The sequence below is a fragment of the Danio rerio genome, chromosome 8, assembly GCF_049306965.1.
Source record: "Danio rerio strain Tuebingen ecotype United States chromosome 8, GRCz12tu, whole genome shotgun sequence".
Lineage (NCBI taxonomy): Eukaryota > Metazoa > Chordata > Actinopteri > Cypriniformes > Danionidae > Danio > Danio rerio.
The window spans coordinates 27255401-27275895 of NC_133183.1; the positions used below are offsets into that span (position 1 = coordinate 27255401).

At 36.6% G+C, this 20495-nt stretch overlaps 2 protein-coding genes across 13 annotated transcripts in view; one reads left to right on the top strand and one right to left on the bottom strand.

Moving 5' to 3' along the window:
* The first annotated feature begins 1246 nt into the window (after positions 1-1246).
* si:dkey-183p4.10 lies at positions 1247-9154 on the top strand. 2 transcript variants are annotated; one of them, XM_001344771.7, is made up of 8 exons: positions 1247-1644; positions 1948-3942; positions 4722-4788; positions 4919-5262; positions 5608-5677; positions 5755-5809; positions 5888-6007; positions 8634-9154. In XM_001344771.7, exons 1-8 carry the CDS (start codon positions 1602-1604, stop codon positions 8775-8777), a joined length of 2838 nt encoding a protein of 945 aa, XP_001344807.2. In that variant the 5' UTR covers positions 1247-1601; the 3' UTR covers positions 8778-9154. The 2 variants fall into 2 exon arrangements, with proteins under 2 accessions (XP_001344807.2, XP_005167174.1); XM_005167117.6 differs by having other exon boundaries at positions 4922-5262.
* The window catches only part of kcnq2a (potassium voltage-gated channel, KQT-like subfamily, member 2a), a 55451-nt gene continuing 43821 nt past the window's right edge, over positions 8866-20495 (bottom strand). For 6 of the 11 annotated variants that reach the window (XM_073909021.1, XM_073909020.1, XM_073909017.1 and 3 more), the window contains 4 exons: positions 18579-18678; positions 16934-17065; positions 12740-12857; positions 8866-10729 (listed from right to left, as the gene is read on the bottom strand). In XM_073909021.1, coding sequence (XP_073765122.1) covers positions 10016-10729; positions 12740-12857; positions 16934-17065; positions 18579-18678 — 1064 coding nt within the window. In that variant the 3' untranslated portion in view covers positions 8866-10015. Of the gene's footprint in view, positions 10730-12739; positions 12858-16350; positions 16402-16933; positions 17066-18578; positions 18679-20495 lie in introns of all 11 variants that reach the window. The other 5 variants (XM_073909019.1, XM_073909015.1, XM_073909013.1 and 2 more) reach the window with 1 other exon arrangement.

The following is a 20495-nucleotide window of genomic DNA, read 5'->3' on the forward strand; positions in this document are numbered from 1 at the left end:
TGGCGCGTTATCCTGCTGGAAGTAGCCATCAGAAGATGGGTACACTGTGGTCATAAAGAGATGGACATTGCAACAATACTCAGGTAGGCTGTGGCATTGACACAATGCTCAACAGGTACTAATGGGCACAAAGTGTGCCAAGAATATATCCAGCACACCATTACACCATTAGCAGCAGCCTGACACATTGATACAAGTATGGATTCATGCTTTCACCAACTCTACCTGACCATCTGAATGTCGCAGCATAAATCAACACTCAGACTAGGCAACGTTTTCCCAATCTTCTATTGTTCTATTTTGATGAGCTTGTGAATTGTAGCCTCAGTTTCCTGTTGTGGCACCAGGTGTGGTCTTCTGCTGCTGTAGCCCATCTGCCTCAAGGTTCAACGTGTTGTGCATTTAGATATGCTCTTCTGTATATTGCTGTTGTAACGAGTGGCTGTTTGAGTTACTGTTGCCTTTATCAGTTCTAACCAGTCTGGCCATTCTCCTCTGACCTCTGGCATCATCAAGGCATTTTCCCCCACAGAACTGCCGTATATCTTCTCTTTTTTTGCAACATTCTCTGTAAACCCTAGAGATGGTTGTGCATAAATATCCCAGTATATCTATCTATCTCTCTCTCTCTCTCTCTCTCTCTATATATATATATATATATATATATATATATATATATATATATATATATATATTTATATATATGTCATGCCAATAAAGCAACTTGAACTTTGAAAGAGAGAGAGAGAGAGAGAGAGAGAGAGAGAGAGAACACTATAAAATCTGAAATAATAAAAACCCTTTCAGATAGTTCGCAGCTATTGCTGTATATGTGTCAATAGCTGATGAACCTGTAATCTTCCTACTATTTTTAGTCAGTTTTATTTTCTGAAGAAAAATAAATTACGTTTATAAATTGTTCTCTAATCTTGAAATCTGATGTGTAGATTGATATATTTAACATAAATCTTTTTATGCTAGTCCCTTACCCTGTTGTGAACAAAAGAAGCAGTGAGTCTCTTGTTTTCTTTGACTCTAATTTCAATATATAATTCATGCTATTAAACCGAATACACAAATTTGCAGCAACGTAGAAGCTGTAAAAAAATCTCTTGCCCATTTTAAAAGCACAAACTAAACTGTCTGACGGAAATACGCCGAAATGCTCTGAATAAAATTACCGTGCAACTCATAAGAAGGATGCATCAATATAGAGGCAATGTGCTGCGGTTAAACTTTGCAAACCACAACCTAGAAAATGTCATACAAGCCTGAAGTTCCTGCAGAAACACACACACACGTGCACAAACACACTAACTATTTAGTAAGATGTAATTTATCAAGTTTGTATAGGTTAAAACACATCTATTTAACCCTTTGATTCTTATATTTAATAGTGTTTATATACAAGTGTAAATTTTTTAGTTACATTTTAAGGTGTTCATGTTCGTGTTTTCATGGCACTGTTTAAACAGGAAGCGATGTCACGAAGCGGTAAGCATCACACTCTCATTTTGTCAAGTGGTGGAACATTAAGTGGAGTGTCTGTCATGTCTGTATCAGATTTTTTCTGTACGAGAAGAAATTAAATTTTAAAAAACATGGACCAAAACATTGCAGATTTTCTGACTGATGCATTCCCAGGTAAGATTTAAACTCTTTTTCACTTTGTAGCCAGTTGTGCAGTTAATTATATCTACAACTAAATCTATTATTCAACAAGTATTGTGACTCAATAATCAATTTCTTAAAAAAAAAAAAAAAAAAGAGTCTCTTAAAAAAACATGGGCTCGGATTATATAGAACTGAATTTGCACAGGTGTTTTTTTCATTCGGTATGTTGAATTAGATTGTGTTGTTTTTTATGTCTATAAACTTTCTGATAAAAAATGTTTCTGATAAATACTAAATTGTACATATACCTGCTTTTTAAAACAATAAAAACAGAGCCAAACTTTGAGCATCTACATTTTGATGACGACACTGCAATGGCACACAGTGTTGATGTATCTCAAGATATGCCAGATATGGAGGACAACGAGTACAGTAACAAAGAATCCAGTGAAAGTGATTCTGAAGTAGATGACGACACCACAGCAGAAAACAATATAAACACATCTCAAAATGCACCAGATATGGAGGACGACAACAACAGTAACCAAACATCCAGTGAATCTGACTATGAAGTAGATTTTGAGAGTAAAAATAGTGATCGTTTGCACTCTGATGATGACACCACAGCAGCAAACAATATAAATACACCTCAAAATGAGGCAGATATAGAGAACGACAACAACAGTGACCAAGAATCCAGTGAATCGGACTCTGAAGTAGATTTTGAGAGTAAAAATATTGAACGTTTGCACTGTGATGATGAAACCACAACAGAACACAGCATAAACACACCTCAAAATGCAGCAGATATGCAGGACAATGAAAAAAATAACAGAGAGTACAGTGGAACTGAGTTTGACTTAGATTTGGAGTGTAAAAATAGAGAAGAGGAAATTAAAAACTGTCCAGAGAACAATAGCGACTTCTCATTAGATGAACAAAACATGAAGCCAGGATCTACGCTTGGTGGTTCATTGGATGACAACAATTCAGATGAAAATAAGACACCGACCCAAGATCAGCAATTAAGCTTGCATGATGAGGAAAGTAGAGAGGATGGATTCGAAGATATCCATCAAGCTGAAAATGACAATATGCAGAAAATGGCCCTTCAAAAAGAGCCTCTACTTGATTTGGATACAATGAGGTCTCACAAGAAGTCCACTTCCCATCTGTTGTCCCACCAGATGGTGGATGAATCTGAAAATGAGAGCTCAACATCAGAAGAGGACACGGTGGAGCTGAAGAGCACAAAGGATGATAATAAACTCTACTGTCTTGGCTCAACATTGCAAGACTGGCCTGTAGAATCAATAGAGGTCCAGTCTGGGGATGAATTGAAAGAGTTTACAGAAGACGATCTTGAGAGAGAAGAGGAAGGCTTAGCAGAATATCCCTCTGATCTGTCTCGAAGTGATAGTGGAGACAGTGGTGAAGGTCAAACCATGGACACCAAGCTAGACGATGGCTTAGGTTGGTCAGGTGAGATGAAGATGGAAGAACTGACCATGAGTTACCAAGCTGTAACTTTAAGAAAAGATGCTGAAGACGTAAGTGTGGATCATGCAGACGTGCCTACATGTGTCAAGAATGAGGATCTGAATGAGACGACCACATCTAGGAAATCTGATGACACTTTATTCCGGATAAAGCAGGTCAGTTTTAGAGATGACCATTATAGCAGTGAGATTTCGATTGCTGGGGAAAGTCCTGATTTTGAGATCGCTGCAAATGTCCAATCTAAATCCAGTGCTTCCTACAAGAACGTGCAGCCCGAATATGATGGCGATATCAGCTGCGATGGTGACTACTGCAAAATCCAAGACGAAAAACCTGATTTGCCATTCCAAACAGAGAAAAACAAGCCAACTCTCCTGAAACAAGATCACACCTTCATTGAGGATTTTTCAACAGATGTTGAGCTTAAAGTAGGGGATGTTCTAGTCACAGATTCAGAGAAATGTGATGTAAGTTCCTCAAGCATTCATCCAGGATCTAAAAAGGGAGGTTTACCTGAGAGACATTCAACTGAAACCTGCAGTAGTAAGTTATATTCATCAGAGGCCTGCAAATCAAAAGATAACAGTGAAGACATCACCGTTTTGTTACCTGGAACATTTTGGTCTGTGATGGATGAGGACAACCTGAAGTTTGATGAATATGACTGGGATATTAATGGGGAAGAAGCTCTCTGTGATGAAGAGGACAGTCTCCTGGAAGATCTGGAGAATGAAGGAGAGGGGTCCGAAAGAGACTGGGAGAAAGAAAAGGAAAGAATTAAAGCATTTAACAAATACTACAACACTGTTGAAGGCGAGGAAAACAAAGGTACATGTTTTTTTGTTATATTTTAAAGGTACTTGCATAAATATGTGCTTTGATTGATCAGATTGCAAGTAAACGAAGGAGACCCATTCCCATTTGCACCTAATGTTTTAACCTTCTTTGTCAACTTTCCTGTCTTATTCAGATTGTATATTTAAAGTGACACACAATAGAACTGCAGATTACTCTTAAAGTCCACCCAGAAATTGAAAATGTGTCCAATCAACGTGCCGTTTCAATCCACTGAGATTTATTTTAAATCAAATGCAAGAGCTCCCTCATCCTCCATACACAGCAACAGTCTGGAGGAACCAAAAGGAAACAAAAAAAAAAACATTGTCAAAACATTTTATCTGACTTCAGTGGTTCAACTGTAATCATACAAAGCTCCAAGTACACTTATGAAACCTTTACTGAGTTTTTTTGGCACCTAACATTGCTATTGCTTCGTTTGATTAGGACTAAACCGCTAAAGCCACACGGAACGTTTCTACAATGTTCTTTGGGTTTTTTTCTGGACTTTGAATGTCTCTGAACTATTGCTGTCTTTGATATAAGACAGATATCTTAAATTTTATCTAAAACATATTAATTTATGTTCCAAATATGAAAGAAGGTCTTAGCGGATTTATAACTTAAGTACATGAGGGCAAGTAATTAATAACATAATTATCATTTTTTTGGGTGAACTGATACTTTAATTATGACATAATTAATATCTTAAAGGATTAAAAAAAAAAAAAAAGCAATTAACAGCTTGTATAATCCTTTCATAACAACAGATCGAACCCCACTAGTGACATTTTGTTTGGAGCCAAAATACTCTCTGTATGAGGAGGAAAGTGACAGGTAAGATGGCTTCCATAGTTTTGACATTGAAAATGTAAATAAAATGTTTTGTAAAACACATATCTTTAGTTAGTTTAGTGCAATAAGCTCATACATTTGATTTGTGTGTGGGATGTTGCCGTTTACACAGCAGTGAAGAGGATCTTAACACAAAATGTTGCATGTATGAGCAGCATCCTTCAGAATCGAGTTTATTCCAAGACCAAAGCAACAACGACAACAGCAGACAAGCTTCAGACACTTTAGAAAATATTAGTGCACTTCTGAGGGATGAGGACAATGTAATGTTTGACGAATACGATTACGGTATTGGCGAAGAAGAGTTTTATAAAACAAACTCAAGTAAGACGATCCTTGATGATGAGGATGATTTCTTGGAGAAGTTGAAAATCGAAATAGAGAGAGAAATGCAACAAGAAAGAACTGAAGCATTAAACAAATTCTATGAAGAGTCTGGTCAAGAAAAACACAAAGGTAAGTATGGTTTTTGGGAAAGAAACTAATACTTATATTTGCATTATATTTAACTAACACTTATATTTGGTAGTTACTACAAAAAGTGACAGTAAAGCCATTTACGACACTACAAATTGTTTTCTTTTAAACATTATATTTAGTCCTGTGTTTTCATCATTGATATTGAAGGATGAAAGATCAAGTAACACCAAAGACTAAAATTTCAGGAATAAATTATATTTCAACATTTAAAAGAAAGATTTAAAAGATTTAAAAGTCATAAAGGCCTTAAAGTTTACATATTAGATATGTTGTAAAATGATGTACATGAACAAAATGTAATGTAATTTCCTCTCTGGACAGTAACAGACAGAAGTCAGAAAGGTCTGTATGGGCTGCATCAAGATTCTCAAAACGAGGAAGATAATGAGAGGTAAGATGAATTTAATTAAGCTTTAAATACAACTCATGTTTCAGATTTGTAAATTAGTTTTTGACATTGCCGTGCAGCAGTGAACAGGAATCATACACAGAAGAGGATACTTCCAGAGCTCTAAAGATAAAGGTGAGAGGTTAAGACATAGCACAAAGTAATTAAGAAATTGCAAAGTGTCACTATCTTACGGCTCACTGCGTGTTTCAGGACCAAAGTGATTCTGATGAACCACACGAGAGACGCTTGTACACAGGAAGGCCCAAAGTCTTACTTAAAGGCTTACAAAGGGCAGACAAGCAGCTGAAGGAACCGCGCAAGAGAAATAAGGTAAATATTAAACTGAAAGATTAAAAAAGAAAAAGTTTGACCAAAAATAAAACCTCTATAAACAAAATTGAAAAAGGTCATATTTTAGTTCAATTTTTAATTTGGGCACAGGTTTGAAAAAAGTGTTTTTTTGTCCTCATAAGCATAAACATATTTGCATTTTAAGTGCAGAAATAACAACAGAGTTCATCTACAGTAAATAATGTAGAAAATGTGCGGACATTCATCATATAAACAGCTATGTAGGTTCTGAGATTGCCATTATTCAAGTACAATGCAATTTACTGCATTTAATCAGGCTGTGCAGTAAATCAGCACTGAAGGTTTTCTCCTATATTATGTTTACATCCATCCAAGGTCAAAAAATACAACATTTATCATACTACAAACTGCACGATCAGCCATTTTCTTACATTATTTGAAATGGATCATTCAAGAACTCAGAGCCTCATTTATAAAATGTGCAGACATATTATTTTTCTCTTGCACACATACACTAAAATACATACACATTATACAGATTTAAAAAATGCTGTTTGAGGTTTAAAAAGTGTTTAGCATGCAAAAGGTTCTGCGTTGTGAGAACAATAATAAGGATGGCATTAAAGGGATAGTTCACCTAAATTGTGCACTGAAAGTATTCTCATAGCTTGATAATATTCTGATTGAACCGCTGAAGGCATGTGGTCTGTGGATTTTGTGGTGTTTCTATGGACTTTGAACAAGTTAGAAACATTGCCAGCAGATTCGAATGTTATCACTCGATTGAATGGGGATTATTAGTGATTATCAGCTGATAGATATGGGCCAGTAGGGGCCTTCTGCCTCTACTAGTAGGTTCAGAAGGCTGTTATCCACATGGTTATTTGGCTATAGATCATATACAACTGAGGCTGGAAGTTAACGAGAATTTTTTTATATTATTCCTTAAATTTTCCATGAATTGAATTTTAATAACATCTATATTCCCACCCCAACTGTTAACAGTAATGTAAAAACATATCTGCCTCTGGAGTCTTCTCTATAGATTATATAGCAGTATAGCTGATTAACCATTTGAATGGATGATAACAGCTTTCAAGGCCTATCAGTAGGCGCAGAAGTCCCCTGCTGGCCCATATCTATCAGCTGATAACCACTAATACCGTCCATTCAATCAAGTGATAACATTCGAAGCGGTTGACATTGCTGTCTATGGAGGATGAGGAAGCTCTCGGATCTAAAATGTCTTAATTTATATTCTGAAAATGAACAAAGGTTACTCAGGTTTGGAATCACATGAGGGTAATTAAATAATAGTTGGTGCATGCTTTTGAACGTATGTTGCACAAATTCAACCGAAAAAAAAACTAAGTTAGTGGTTGCTGCATGATTGTGTTGCTTCAAGTCCTTTTCATTTGAAAGTGTTTGCAAAACAGATCTGTTTTTACAGCACAATAAAAAGTGTCTTTGTTATATGCAGACCAAAAAAAACTCTTCCAGGCCTCAGATCCAATTGTAGTTTTTGAGTGTCTATGTGGGCATTGTTTACAGGCAGCCAATGAAGATCATATAGACAGACATTATGCCTTTATTGTGATAGGACAGGATATGTAGACAGGAAGCGAAATTGGAGCAAGAAAGGCGGAAAGGATTAGGAAAGGTCTGTGAGAACAGACCAAACTTGGGATACACAAAGCACGTTGTGCTATATGTTGGCACACTGCCCACGAGGCTATCGGTTCAACACCATTATGATGATGAAGCCTTTATTTGTCATCCACTTTTAGCAAAATTGGAGAGCGAAGTGGAGAGAAGAATTTGAGAAAAGAAAAGGTTTTTCAAATTTATGTCAATATCTGCCAATTTCGCAGATATCTAATGCCGTCACTGATCTCTAGGTCTGTCCAAATCACAATGCAAAGCCGCTAGTTTTACCCTGATGTTTTCTAATTGGCAGTCTATAGCCACAGTCTGGTTTGTAGCAACTCTGCTCACCACCGTTTCAATTCAGGTTTTTTGGGGTTTTGAGCCACCCTGACTTCTTTCATTAAATGTCGATACCTCAGGCCTCTGCCTGAGCCCATCAGCATAATCCCTATTATCAAATATCCGAATATCTAGATATCTTCAATATCCTCCAGGGACAGAGCGGCCAGGCATACTACACGCCACTTCTCCCACCCGTCCATCATGTATCCAGCAGCAAACGTTCTGCAGGACAGTTGAGTTCCCCTGAACCCAGACTTCTCGTAGAAAAGATTGGATCAATTGCGTTCAGGGACCAGTTGATCCAATTCAAAATTGCTTAATTGTTTGAAGAGCAGGGAAAGGAGAACCTCAGAGATAGAATAGGATGAGACAAGAGGAGACAAACAGGAGAGATATGGGAGAGGAAAAAAGTGTGACCGCCTTCACAGAGAGCCAAAGAACAAAGTTGCAAATTTCCAAAAAACCTACATAGACCTGTGAAGAAATTAAGACTGAAATTACTGACAACTCCTTCCAGGGATTTCAGCGGTTTTTTCTTTTTGCAGACATTTACTCGTACTTTGAGCTTTGAAAATTTGCAGACCTTTAGCAGTTCATTATATTACACAACCTAACCGTTTAGACCCTGAACAAACTCTGTCTTGATCTCTTACAGTGTGTTTTCCTGCTGCGGTCAGTGTTCGCATTGAGTCTTGTGACTGTGGTGGGGCTGCTGTCTTACTCCTGGGCAACAGACAACATGGACTTACTGAATACACATGTATCTTCCGTATTCAACATGATTCAAAACAGACAATAAAAGTTTTGCATGCATGCATATACGTAACTATTGCATAGGACCATGCAAAATCTAAACAGATAAACCAAAAAAAAGTAGATAGGCCAGCAGAGATAAGACCAACTTTATTTCCTTACAGAGTGCAACCTAATATTGCAATGTTTAAACAGTGCTTTGAAATACAGCTTTGAAAAATATTTGTCTTTTAACATGGATTTCCCTGTTTTGTTATGTAAACCACATTTAGATGTAATGTTTCTGTGTTTTTGTTAAGTGACATATCTGTAGATGTACTGTACGTGGTCTTTTGCCCGTACAGGACACCTGTAAAAACAAATCTTTTTAAAGTAAAACTGACCTGACAAATTAAAACAAATAAATAAATTAGATATTTTTCCAATTCCTTTGTCCTTTATTTTATTTCTTTCTGCCGTAATCTCAATTAAGTTGTCAACAAGCTATATTCCATAAACATGCCATGCAGTTATTGTATTTTTAGGTCTGATACTTATTTAGTGCCCTCTTCACTACAGCATAAAATATGTTATCATAGTGCAAGTTACCAGTTCTAGGAAATTAAAACCGATTGCATACAATAGCATGAGTATTTCTCCAATGACCCTCCCCAAGGTATCTGCAATTTTCAATATTTCCTAAAGTACAGTGTGTCTCTCTCTGCAAGTGCTTTGACTTTAAATGTGGCTATAAAATATTTAATAATTTTTCCATCCTACAGATAAGAAATGTAAGAGGGTAAAGTACCTGTAAGTCATGCTCAGCTTTCTATCGTCTTTTTCTTTGGCTCAAACTATTTTCTCCAAAGTAAACCTTTCAAACTAAAATTCAAAGTTAATTCAACGAACACATGCCCTGATTAACTACTCGTTTTCATAACAGTCTCATAACACATTTCAGAAAAAGACAATGTAAATAAATAAATAAATAAATATATTGTGATTAAAAATTATAGTTCTAAGATAAAGTGCATTTAATAAGCCATTAGCTGTGGTGATTACGCAAACTAATAAAGAAAAGGTGCCTTGTTTGATTTTATCCATGCCAGTAATTAAATACACACAATCTTTTCCACTTGTGAATCCACACACCTGCAGCTTCCGTGTTTGAATTTTTTTTCTTTACATCAAAATCTTTGGGATTCATTCTTCACAGCTCCTGCTGCATGAGTCTGTAATCAGTTCCACATTTTTATGACAAGTTAAAACGTCCATCAGCTACATCCAGGAAATTTTTTCAACAAACTACTTCATTCCAGGCCACATCCTGTCCCCGAAAGTTCCCTCCCCTGTAAACGAGAGAGGGGATGGTGCTCCCGGCGTATACAGGTCAGAGTCTGTATCTGATTCGCCCTCTGCTAGATATGGTCTGATTCGGGTACACAGCGTCCCGCCGCCTCCACCGAAAGGCCCCAGACTTACTGGAGGCACGTAATCCTCTTCCCTGGCCTGGGAAATGCTAAAGCCACTGAAAGAGCGATCTAGCTCCTCATGGTCCACTGAGGGAATGGAGAGGGATGTGTCACTTTCGACAGCAGCCTGCTGCTGGACGGGTCTCCTGGACCTGCGTGAGCGGCTGTTGTCCATGCTCTCATGGAATGGCGGAGGCGGTAAGCGGTACAGTGATGGGTCATCGGTACCAATCGGTGACACTCCTCGACTATTGTTCCAGAGAGGCACGCTGAGGGGATGCTCATCCTGCTGGTGCCATGAGGTAGAAGGCCGACACTGACTCTCAGTCAGAGTCCCGTTGGGTCCGGGGTTGATGGGAGATGGGCTCTTGCCTTTGTTTTCATCCTCATCCGGCACTTTCTCACTCTTCTCGTCAGGGCTGTGGTAAGGAGGAGCAGGGTACGCAATTTTGAAGCCTAAAAGAGCTTCGGTTTCTGATCGTGGGATGCCCATTTGTGCCGTGTATATGCTGACCAAAAAGTTGAGTTTAAGGTCCATTGCTCCCACCTGCACAAGAACAGACTGTTCAGAACTGGTATAGGAACACACCAAGGCCACATTCACACAGCAAAATGCAGTTAAACAGCAGCAAATTAATTAATTAATTAATTAATCAGCTACATCCAGGAAATCTTTTCAACAAACTACTTCATTCCAGGCCACATCCTGTCCCCGAAAGTTCCCTCCCCTGTAAACGAGAGAGGGGATGGTGCTCCCGGCGTATACAGGTCAGAGTCTGTATCTGATTCGCCCTCTGCTAGATATGGTCTGATTCGGGTACACAGCGTCCCGCCGCCTACACTGAAAGGCCCCAAGTAAATTAATTATTTTTTTTTTTATATACAGTATATTACCATAAGTTCTGGGAGACCTTTTCAGATAATTTAATTCTGGTGCATGTCCCTGACCCCTGGTGTATAAAATCCAGCACTAGGCATGCAGACTGCTTCTACAAATATTTGTGAAACAATGGTGTGCTCTCTGGAGCCAAGTAAATTCAAGCTTTGTACAGACAGGCGCACAGTTCCTAGAACTCACTAAATTTCTGCAGAGTCAATAGCTCTGAATCTAAATGTGGCCTTTAGATTAGAGAACAGTGTGTAGAGACTTTCATTAAGGTGATTTCCATAGCTGAGCAGCTGCATCTAAACCTACATTGCTCAGTGCAATGAATGTAAAGCAGATGCCACTGGACTCAGAGCAGCAGAAATGTGTTTTCTGGAGTGACCAATTATGACAATCACATCTAGGTATGGCAGTTGCCAAGAGAACTGTACTTGCCTGAATGTATTGCATCAAGTGTATAGATTGGTCGAGGGGAGATTATGGTGTGGGGTTGCTTTTCAGGGATTGGGATTGGGCTTGGCCTCTTAGTTCCAGTGAAAGAAACTTAAAGCTTCAGCAAACCAAGACATTTTGGACAATTTATGTTCCCAACTTTGTTTAAAACAGTTTGGGGAGGTCCACTTCCTGTTCCAACATGACTGTACAGGAAAAATACATGGATAAGCACGTCTGAAGTGGAGGAACTTGACAGGTCTGCAAACAGTCCTGACCTCAACCCGATTAAGCACTTTTTGGATAAATTAAAGCAGAGACTGTGAGTCAGGCATTCCTGTCCTTAGTTCCTGACCTCACAAATGTGATTCTATTGTCATCATAAACACACTCTTAAACCTACAGGAAAGGCTTTACAGAACAGTCAAAGTTGTTATAGCTGCAAAGTATGGGCTAACACCATATGAAACCCTAGGTATTAAGACTGGGATATCAATAAAGCTCAGGTGGATGTAACAGCAGTAGTGTACATTCACTTACATTTCAGTTACTTATTGGAAAGACAACCACATTCAAAACCCAAAATCACAAATAAATTTCAGCCCAGGCATTGGAAATGTGTAACAGTGGTGCGTATTTCCAATTAGCCTGGGTTGGTATTTTTACGGCTCATTGGTGAACTGTATATTCACCAAAGCCCTGTTATGTATTTGGAAAGATAGATTGTGCTACACATACAGTATGTGTCTGATGTGTTCTTACGGTTTTCTAGTGTGGTTTTGGTAACTTACAGAAACACAGATAAAGCAGATACCCTGTTTTGTGGTCTATGCGGACCTCAAATGATCTCTTCTTTACTAAGGCATGGAAACTTCAATTGATTGATTGATTGAGATTCAAAATTTCTCATCAACTTTTGCCATTTCAAATCTGTAAAAAAGTTGCTGTTTTGGACATTAAAGTTGTAAATGACTTTAATGTCCAAAAACCTTTAATACTGAACCAATATTTAGTAGAAAAAAAGCTAAAAATCTGCACACACTGTGATTACAAAAGTGTTCTTACAAACCAAAGTGCTACATTTGTAACTAAATGACAACCAAAACAAACAAAATACTCATCACTATGTGGGTTTAACACAAATTCAACACATTTCAAGACTTATATAAACAGTACAAGTAAATGCAGTCCCAAACACAAACACTGACAGTGTGTGTGTGTCTGGCCCAATTACTTCACCTCTTTCTCCATCTTGTTTAGACGTCCCATCATGCTTGGGTCCTCAGGCACCTCTGTGTCACTTTTGGGTTTGTCCTTTTCTCCTGCACTGGCTCCTTTTCCCACAATCTGATCCACTCTAATGATCCAATAGACCATCACTTCGACACATAGTCAATACACCCTCATCCACACTGAGATTCAGTGGTTAACTGTGCACTGTACCTTGTCAAGTTAACAGAAATTAGCTTTATGAAGGAGGACTTGAACATGCGAATGCAAACATCGGACAGCAGGGTTGAAATAATAGGGAACACAAAAAAAAGATGATTGGCTGGAAGTGAACATATGCGATACTGCATGCTGAGTGCCATACAGGAAAGTCGGTAATTAGCATGCATTCATCAAGGATTCAGGACATCAAAAAGCTCTTGTTGGAAAGATGAGCATCTCAAACAAGATATGCTGCAGCTCACACTACTGCAGTGAAAAAAACCACTCAGTGTCTTTTGGCACAGTTACTGACAGCAGTGTTGGGAAGTTATTCAAAATAGGTTAAAAGAAAACATACACACATATTTTTGGCTTTATTAATCAGTAATCTGTAATCATAATGTGTATTTTAAGAGCATAATCTTGCTCTAGTGTTAATTTGACCAACTACGACTTCAGTGAAATATGTATGTTTTTGTATTTTGACATAAATGTAGGAAGTGTCACATATTTTCCATCATTTATTTATTTATTTTTTTCCACTTATTAAATGATTTACTTGACAAATTGATTTAACTAGAATGATTCACTAGAATTTCCATACTGAAAAAAACAGTTAACTAAATGTCTCAAAATGATTTTACCATAGTGCATGGTTTGAAAACAAGGTACAACAGGTTATAAGTTAAAAGAGCTTATACTTCAGCTAATATGTGTTAATACTATTATCAGTTAGGTGTTAATTTTAAATACTTCTGAGCATTAGCCTTTTATCAACACAAGCATACATTTAAGAACAAGAAACTCCCTAATTAAACTTTATCAACTACATTTAACATGTACTGGAAAAAAATAATTATGCTGTTTAGTAGAACCACACCCTGGATTCTTTGCAATATCCTTTGTGTCCACAGACCTGTTTTTCTTCATGACACGGATCATTACATCTACATAAGAAATGTAACCCTAACCCTAACCCTAACATTTACAAAAACAGTACATGAATAATGAAGTATTAATATATAATCTAAACATTACTTTATTATAAATTAATGATGAGTTAAGTTGTGCGCTAATCATGAACTAATTTTAATATGAGTCACAAGAGTTCATGAGAAAACAATGGCTAATTTAATTACCTGTTAGTATGTTGTTAATTAATGTATTAATTAACGTTTAAGTTTAAGCTAAATGTAATCAACATAAGCTGTTAATGTGTAATTATGTCATGACTTAACTTGGAGGGGCTCATCATCATTAACTCATCCTTAACCTCTCCTGTGTTTAAACTTTTGATGTTGACAGAACACTTGACTTTACTATTGTTATTCAGTGTAAACACACTAGACGGACGTTCAAAAAGGAGTTCATGAGTAATTAAGAATGGGTAATGATGAGGTGCTCCTCAAGTGAAGTCACAACATACTTAGACATTATCATGAGTTCATGATGGTTTGATTAAGCATAAACTAATGCTGTGATTAATACATTAATTAATAATCAAGCATGTACTAACATGTAATTAAGGTAGCCATTATTCACACAAGAAATCTTGTGACTCATGTGAGTTTATGATTAGCGCATGCATTGACTCATCATTAGTCCATAATAAAGCAATGTTTAATTTACATATTAATACATCATAATTCATGTACTGTTATTGTAAAGTGTTACCTGAAATTGCTTATAGCACCTCTTGTGGAGACACATTTAAAGTTCTTCACTTAAATTTAGCAATTTTGTAATTTTACAATTTGTAATTCCTGAGTGCTTTGAAATTTGACCCAAGGTTGGTCTCTTCTTTATAAAAAAACACTCAGCACTTGATGTAAATTATATTAAAATGTAAAAAAGTTACTGATGTTTAGGTTTATTTTACGAAAGTGTATTAGACATTTTTTTTGTCTAAAACTGATATAAAATCAAATCTAAGAAATCAATTAATTTTGTTTATTCTTAATACCAAACAGCCAGCGGATGACACTCAAAACCACAAATGCATGTCCCAAAACAGCCGCCAAATCGGAAGCCTTCCCTGTCAGAACTCTCCAACAAAATGTTTGCGGTCAAGATTCAAATAATATTTGATTTGTAAAATAATGTACCTTATTTTGTAATATGAAACTTGACACTGCCTACAACGGTAAGAAGCTTTGTAAAAGCCACACAAAATGTAGGTTTTACATGGTAATGAAATGTAAGATCATATAAATCACAGTTTTCGCATGATATATTTTGAAGTTTTAAGCTTTCTAAGGATATCTAATTAAGGATGATTACTAAAACATGATAGGAGAAGTGGGACATTGACACAGTTACAGTGTTTTGTAACTACATATTCATTAAAAAAACTAAGTCTAAATCAAAATAATATTAGGATATATCACGAGCTAGTGTTGTTCCCATACTGATAAACATCCGGTGACCCGTTATTGTGAGTTTTTTTTCCATTTTATACGGTTCCTTTTACTGCATCGATGTTGTAATGTAATTAAAATACATTCAGTTAAATAGACACTGGCATTCATTTAGTTGCTCAAGCGTAAAATGAGACAAAAAGCTGTTTACTCGCACACGCCCGTCAGAATCGGCAGGCTAGCGCAGAAGCTTCATTGAATATACCGGGGTAAAATAAATGCTCATATTATAAAGACATGGCGAGGGGGGGGGGGGGGGGGGGTGTAATTTATTGCAGTACTTCTTGTACAATCTAACAACCAAGTTAAATCAGATATAACTCAGCCAGTGGAGATTGCTGAATTTTAAAGAAGACAGACTTTAAACACACAGATTTTGCAATGGCATTTAGTTTACCGGAAGCAGTTAACCCAGGTTACTGGCAAATTAAAAGTCCTATTAGCATGCTTCTGCAGATACCATATTAATATGATCAAATATTTGTATTTAGAATAAACAGTCACCACTTTAGCTTCCACAACACTGACTGTCAGATGTAAAGGCACGTAATTTGACCCCTATAATAAATAGCGTGGGGAAATAAATAAAAAATCAATTAAAACTATCACCTGGTTCCATGCCTTATGATGCTTTGTGTTTTACACACTCTACATTTCAGCTATTCTCTCATTTTAAACCCCAGAACAACATGCACAATGGCATCAGTCCCCCAGCAAGCAGGCTGCACGGTGCATAGTATTATTGCACAGCATTAACTTATATATTCTGACTAATTATATAATAAAAAAAAACACCTTTGATAACCTTAACTCAGAAAAAAAGTGTATAATTACACTACAGGGCTGAAGAATGCCTGATTCTGATTGAACGTTTTAAAATGCAAGGCAAGTCTTGACCTCTACACAGTTCCGTATCACTACACAGAAGAACATTTATACTGCAATGCTGTCCAATAATAAAGCCATCGAGTCTGGGAAGGCCATTGGTGAATGTTTACGTACTTCTTGTGGCGAGGGGTCGAGGGGGGAGGGGGACCCACAATCAAATCTATCCTGGCAAAGCACACAGAGAGAACATGGAGACCAAGCATCATCAAGCAACACATGGAGACCACCGCCTGAACCCACGAGGAGGACCGTCCACAAACAAACAACGAGAAATATATCCCATACATGTCTGTTCTCACCCACTCCTAGGAACAGTGCTTCATGTTTACATGTATGATAGAGATGGCTGTTGCTGTTGAAATATATCGGTATATGTGTGGATGTTATTTCACAACATATATGAGAGAAAAGAAGTGAATCTGAATTCAAATCATTTTCGATGTGACACACACACACACACACAAAATAAAAACAAAACAAAACAACACAACACAAAAAAACCACTGTGAATGTGATTTGGATCAAGCAGTGTTGAAAGTATTTCATCCTGCAATACAGAACATTGACCAACAGAGGGCGCAGCTAATAGTTCTGGTCAATACTGACTGACTAGAGAAGCAGGAGAATCGTGTTATTGGTAATGGGTCACTGTTTTGTTTTTTTGTTTGTTTTTTGTTAAAAAAAAAGTTATTCTTGCCTGGACTGAAGGTTTTTGATACGGGACAGCATGTCCAGATGTCCTGCTGAATACTGCTCTATCACATCCATCACGTCGTAGGGTCTGAGGCTCTCTTTAAATCTCCTCTTAGACAACAGGAACCGCATTACACTGGTAAAAGACAATATGACATCTTTCATTACGGTGTAACATGTAGTTACAGAATTACATTGAATTTAATGAACAACTGTATGTCCCACAGGCCCGTAGCCAGGGGTTCGGGTGGTTTGACAGACCCATCCCTTACTAACAAAGGTCCAGAACTTATCCCATACATGAGCTCTTTTTGCCTATTTTGCTGTGCCATCATAAATAGTGAAAATATTTAATTGAAAAAGGTTATAAAACTAAGCGGAGTCCTCTGTTGGCTGTCGCTTTAGTATGATTTAGCTAATCAGCTAATTACAGTTACTATGAGTCGAACATCCAGTGTGCAAGAAAACATGCTACCTGATGTAAGATAAGTCATCTTTTGCTAACGTACTGTTAAATTTTACAAGTAACTTTTATTCAAAATCTTAGACCTTATTCTTAAATCAAAAAATGAGTAATAAAAAGGTGTGAAGAATCAAAAGCGGCCTATGTTAAAATGAATTTGAATTCTAATTTGGCTATTGTTGTTATTCATGAATCTTCAAGCATACTTTTTTATTAGAAAGGCTAAAAAAATCTTAAAGGTCTACATTATTATAATAATTATTTTTATGTTTGAAATTTTTATCATACAAATTTGGATTTTATCAATCCAAATTCTAAATGAACTGTTAACCGTTATTTGCATAATGAATTATAATAGGCCACAGACTTCAACAGATATTTTTACAGGATCTTTTTATATTGCTTTATTGTAAATCTTTAGGAAATACTTTTGGTACGTCAAAAAGTGTGGTTATGATGACCATCCGACAAGCGTAAAATGTCACTAACATGTAGTATTAATACCTCAGAAATAAATAGAAAATGAGGTGAAGAACTGCATAAAAAGTCCACTTTTTGAGAAAAAAAAGAACCACCTCTTTCACCAGGCTGGCTACAGGCCTGACCCATTAGTTAAATCAATCAGCGTTCTCAAATATTTTTAAAATGTTATGTGTTTTGAAAATGAAATATTTTATATTAATTTTAGCATTCTTAATTTGCTAAAATTAAGAATTTGCAAAAACAATTTTAGCAAATTAAGAATGTTGTTAAGTTAATTAAGTTGTGCTAATTTTAATGTTAATGTTATTTTATGTTACACATTAAAATTATTTATATCTAATAATTAAATGTTATCATTTCAAAAAGTCTTTTAAGTAACTCTAAAACTTAAACTATAAAACTAAAACACTGTCTGTTACTTGAAATAAACCAATGTTAACTAAAATAAAATATGCAATCAACTTTTATTCTGTCTAACTCCTAAGGAAATATTTCTCTTTTTTATTTAGTTTACTTGACGTACTAAAATAACTATAAATAAACAATACTGTATGGACATATAGAAGCACATTAAGTTACTAAACCTTTTTTATTTTAAAAATATAAATAAAAGATAACAATTACAGAGGTAGCTCAATACTACAATTGGTAAGCAAATATTTACACCCTTAAGCTTTCAAATGGCTGTATTGGTGCCTCTTACCAGATTGATCTGATGGTGACCTTGAGTCCGGGTGACAGATGTGGCAGAAATTCACAGTTATAACCTCTGTCATCTCCCAAATCTTCTGGAAGACTTGCCTCTACAACACACAAAAGCACAGGCTGCTCCCAATGTAAAGAGTCCTAATGTTAATGAAGAACAGCCCTTTGGCAAGATGAACGATTGCAGGAAACATCTGCCATGGCAGACATGCTCCATTAACTGCTAAAGCTACTTCACATTATACAACAGTTAGTTCCAGTCCTTCAATTTGATTGGCCAATAGTGATATTTACAGCACAGAGACTTGTCAATGTTAGTCTCAATCTGTCCATCTGCGGCCACTGTTTTCCATGCCAGCCTCTGTTTATTTTTACAGAACTGTTGTATAAAATCAATATCACACTTGCACACTTCTGAATATCAGCATGACTGTATTTCAGCTGTAGAGCTGATCCTGTGTGCACAGTTATGCTGTAATTCACTTCAATAGTTGCTTGTGTGATATTTCTAGAGTAAAACCCATCTGAAAATTGTTCGAAAAAGCCCAAAGTATACTCCACTTTTTAAAGTCACACGCTCAATCTTTAAAGGATACTCTTTTGCGTGCTAGTAAGTTTTTATCTAAAACATGACAACCAAAAGAAATTTCATTGGTTACACTTACATGACAACAATTTCACTCTTTTATGAGTTTTGCCCATTAACATGACTATTGTTTTTTTAGGGGGCCTGAAAAAAAGTGTTCAGACTTCAATCGCACATTTTATTGTCTCAGTTTAAACTGCAAAAACGGGAATATATATAAAAATGGTTATGTCAAGCACATGTGTATTACGTCTGCACCCTGCTGAAAAAAACATTTGTAGCTGGTAAAGTATGTTTTGATGAAGGTTTCATTGCTGGTCTTAGACCAGAGTAAAGAGCATCCAGAATTGAGACCAGCATACCAGCATCCAAACTTTGTTTACTAGAATACTGTATGCTGTATTTTTCAGCAGGGGCAGTGTCTACACATCTGCAACTGTGCACTTTTGTCATGTAAAATGCACTCTTTGTACTTGCTTAATTTAGACTTGGGTATATCTTTAAACTCCCTCACATGACACCTCGTCAATAAAATTGTTTTTTGTTCCATCTCCTCATTTCCTACATTGAATCAACAAATTGTTTCACCTTTGACACCATGTGGACAAACTGAGTAGTGCAAAAACAATTTAAAATCATTGCACGTGCACTAAAAGTTACCATGAAATCAAAATGTACACTTCTTAGATTTATATACACATGTATACACATGTATATATATATATAGTGGTTCTTGTAATAAACAATGTATGTGTACTTCATTATTTTGTACAAAATCGTTAAATTTTACCATTCATTAATTCATTTTCTTTTCGGCTTAATCCCTTTATTAATCCAAGGCCGCCACAGCGGAATGACCCACCAACGTATCCAGCAAGTTTTTACGCAGCTGATGCCCTTCCAGCCGCAACCCATATCTGGAAAACATCCACACACACTCATACACTACGGACAATTTAGCCTACCCAATTAACCTGTACCGCATGTCTTTGGACTGTGGGGGAAACCGAAGAACCCGGAGGAAACCCACATGAACGTAGGGAGAACATGCAAACTCCACACAGAAACACCAAATGACCCAAGTGAGGCTCGAACCAGCGACCTTCTTGCTGTGAGGAGACAGCACTACCTACTGTGCCACTGCGTCACCCCAATATTTTGCCATCATAAACTTTAATCTAATGCCATAACCTTGTAAAAAAAACAAAGTTGACTCAACTTAAAATTTGAAGGCAACAAAGTTTAAGACATTTTTGAGTTGACTCAACTTTCAACAGTTACATGACTCAATTTAGGTTGAGTAAACAAATAAATGTCCTGAAGTTTGCT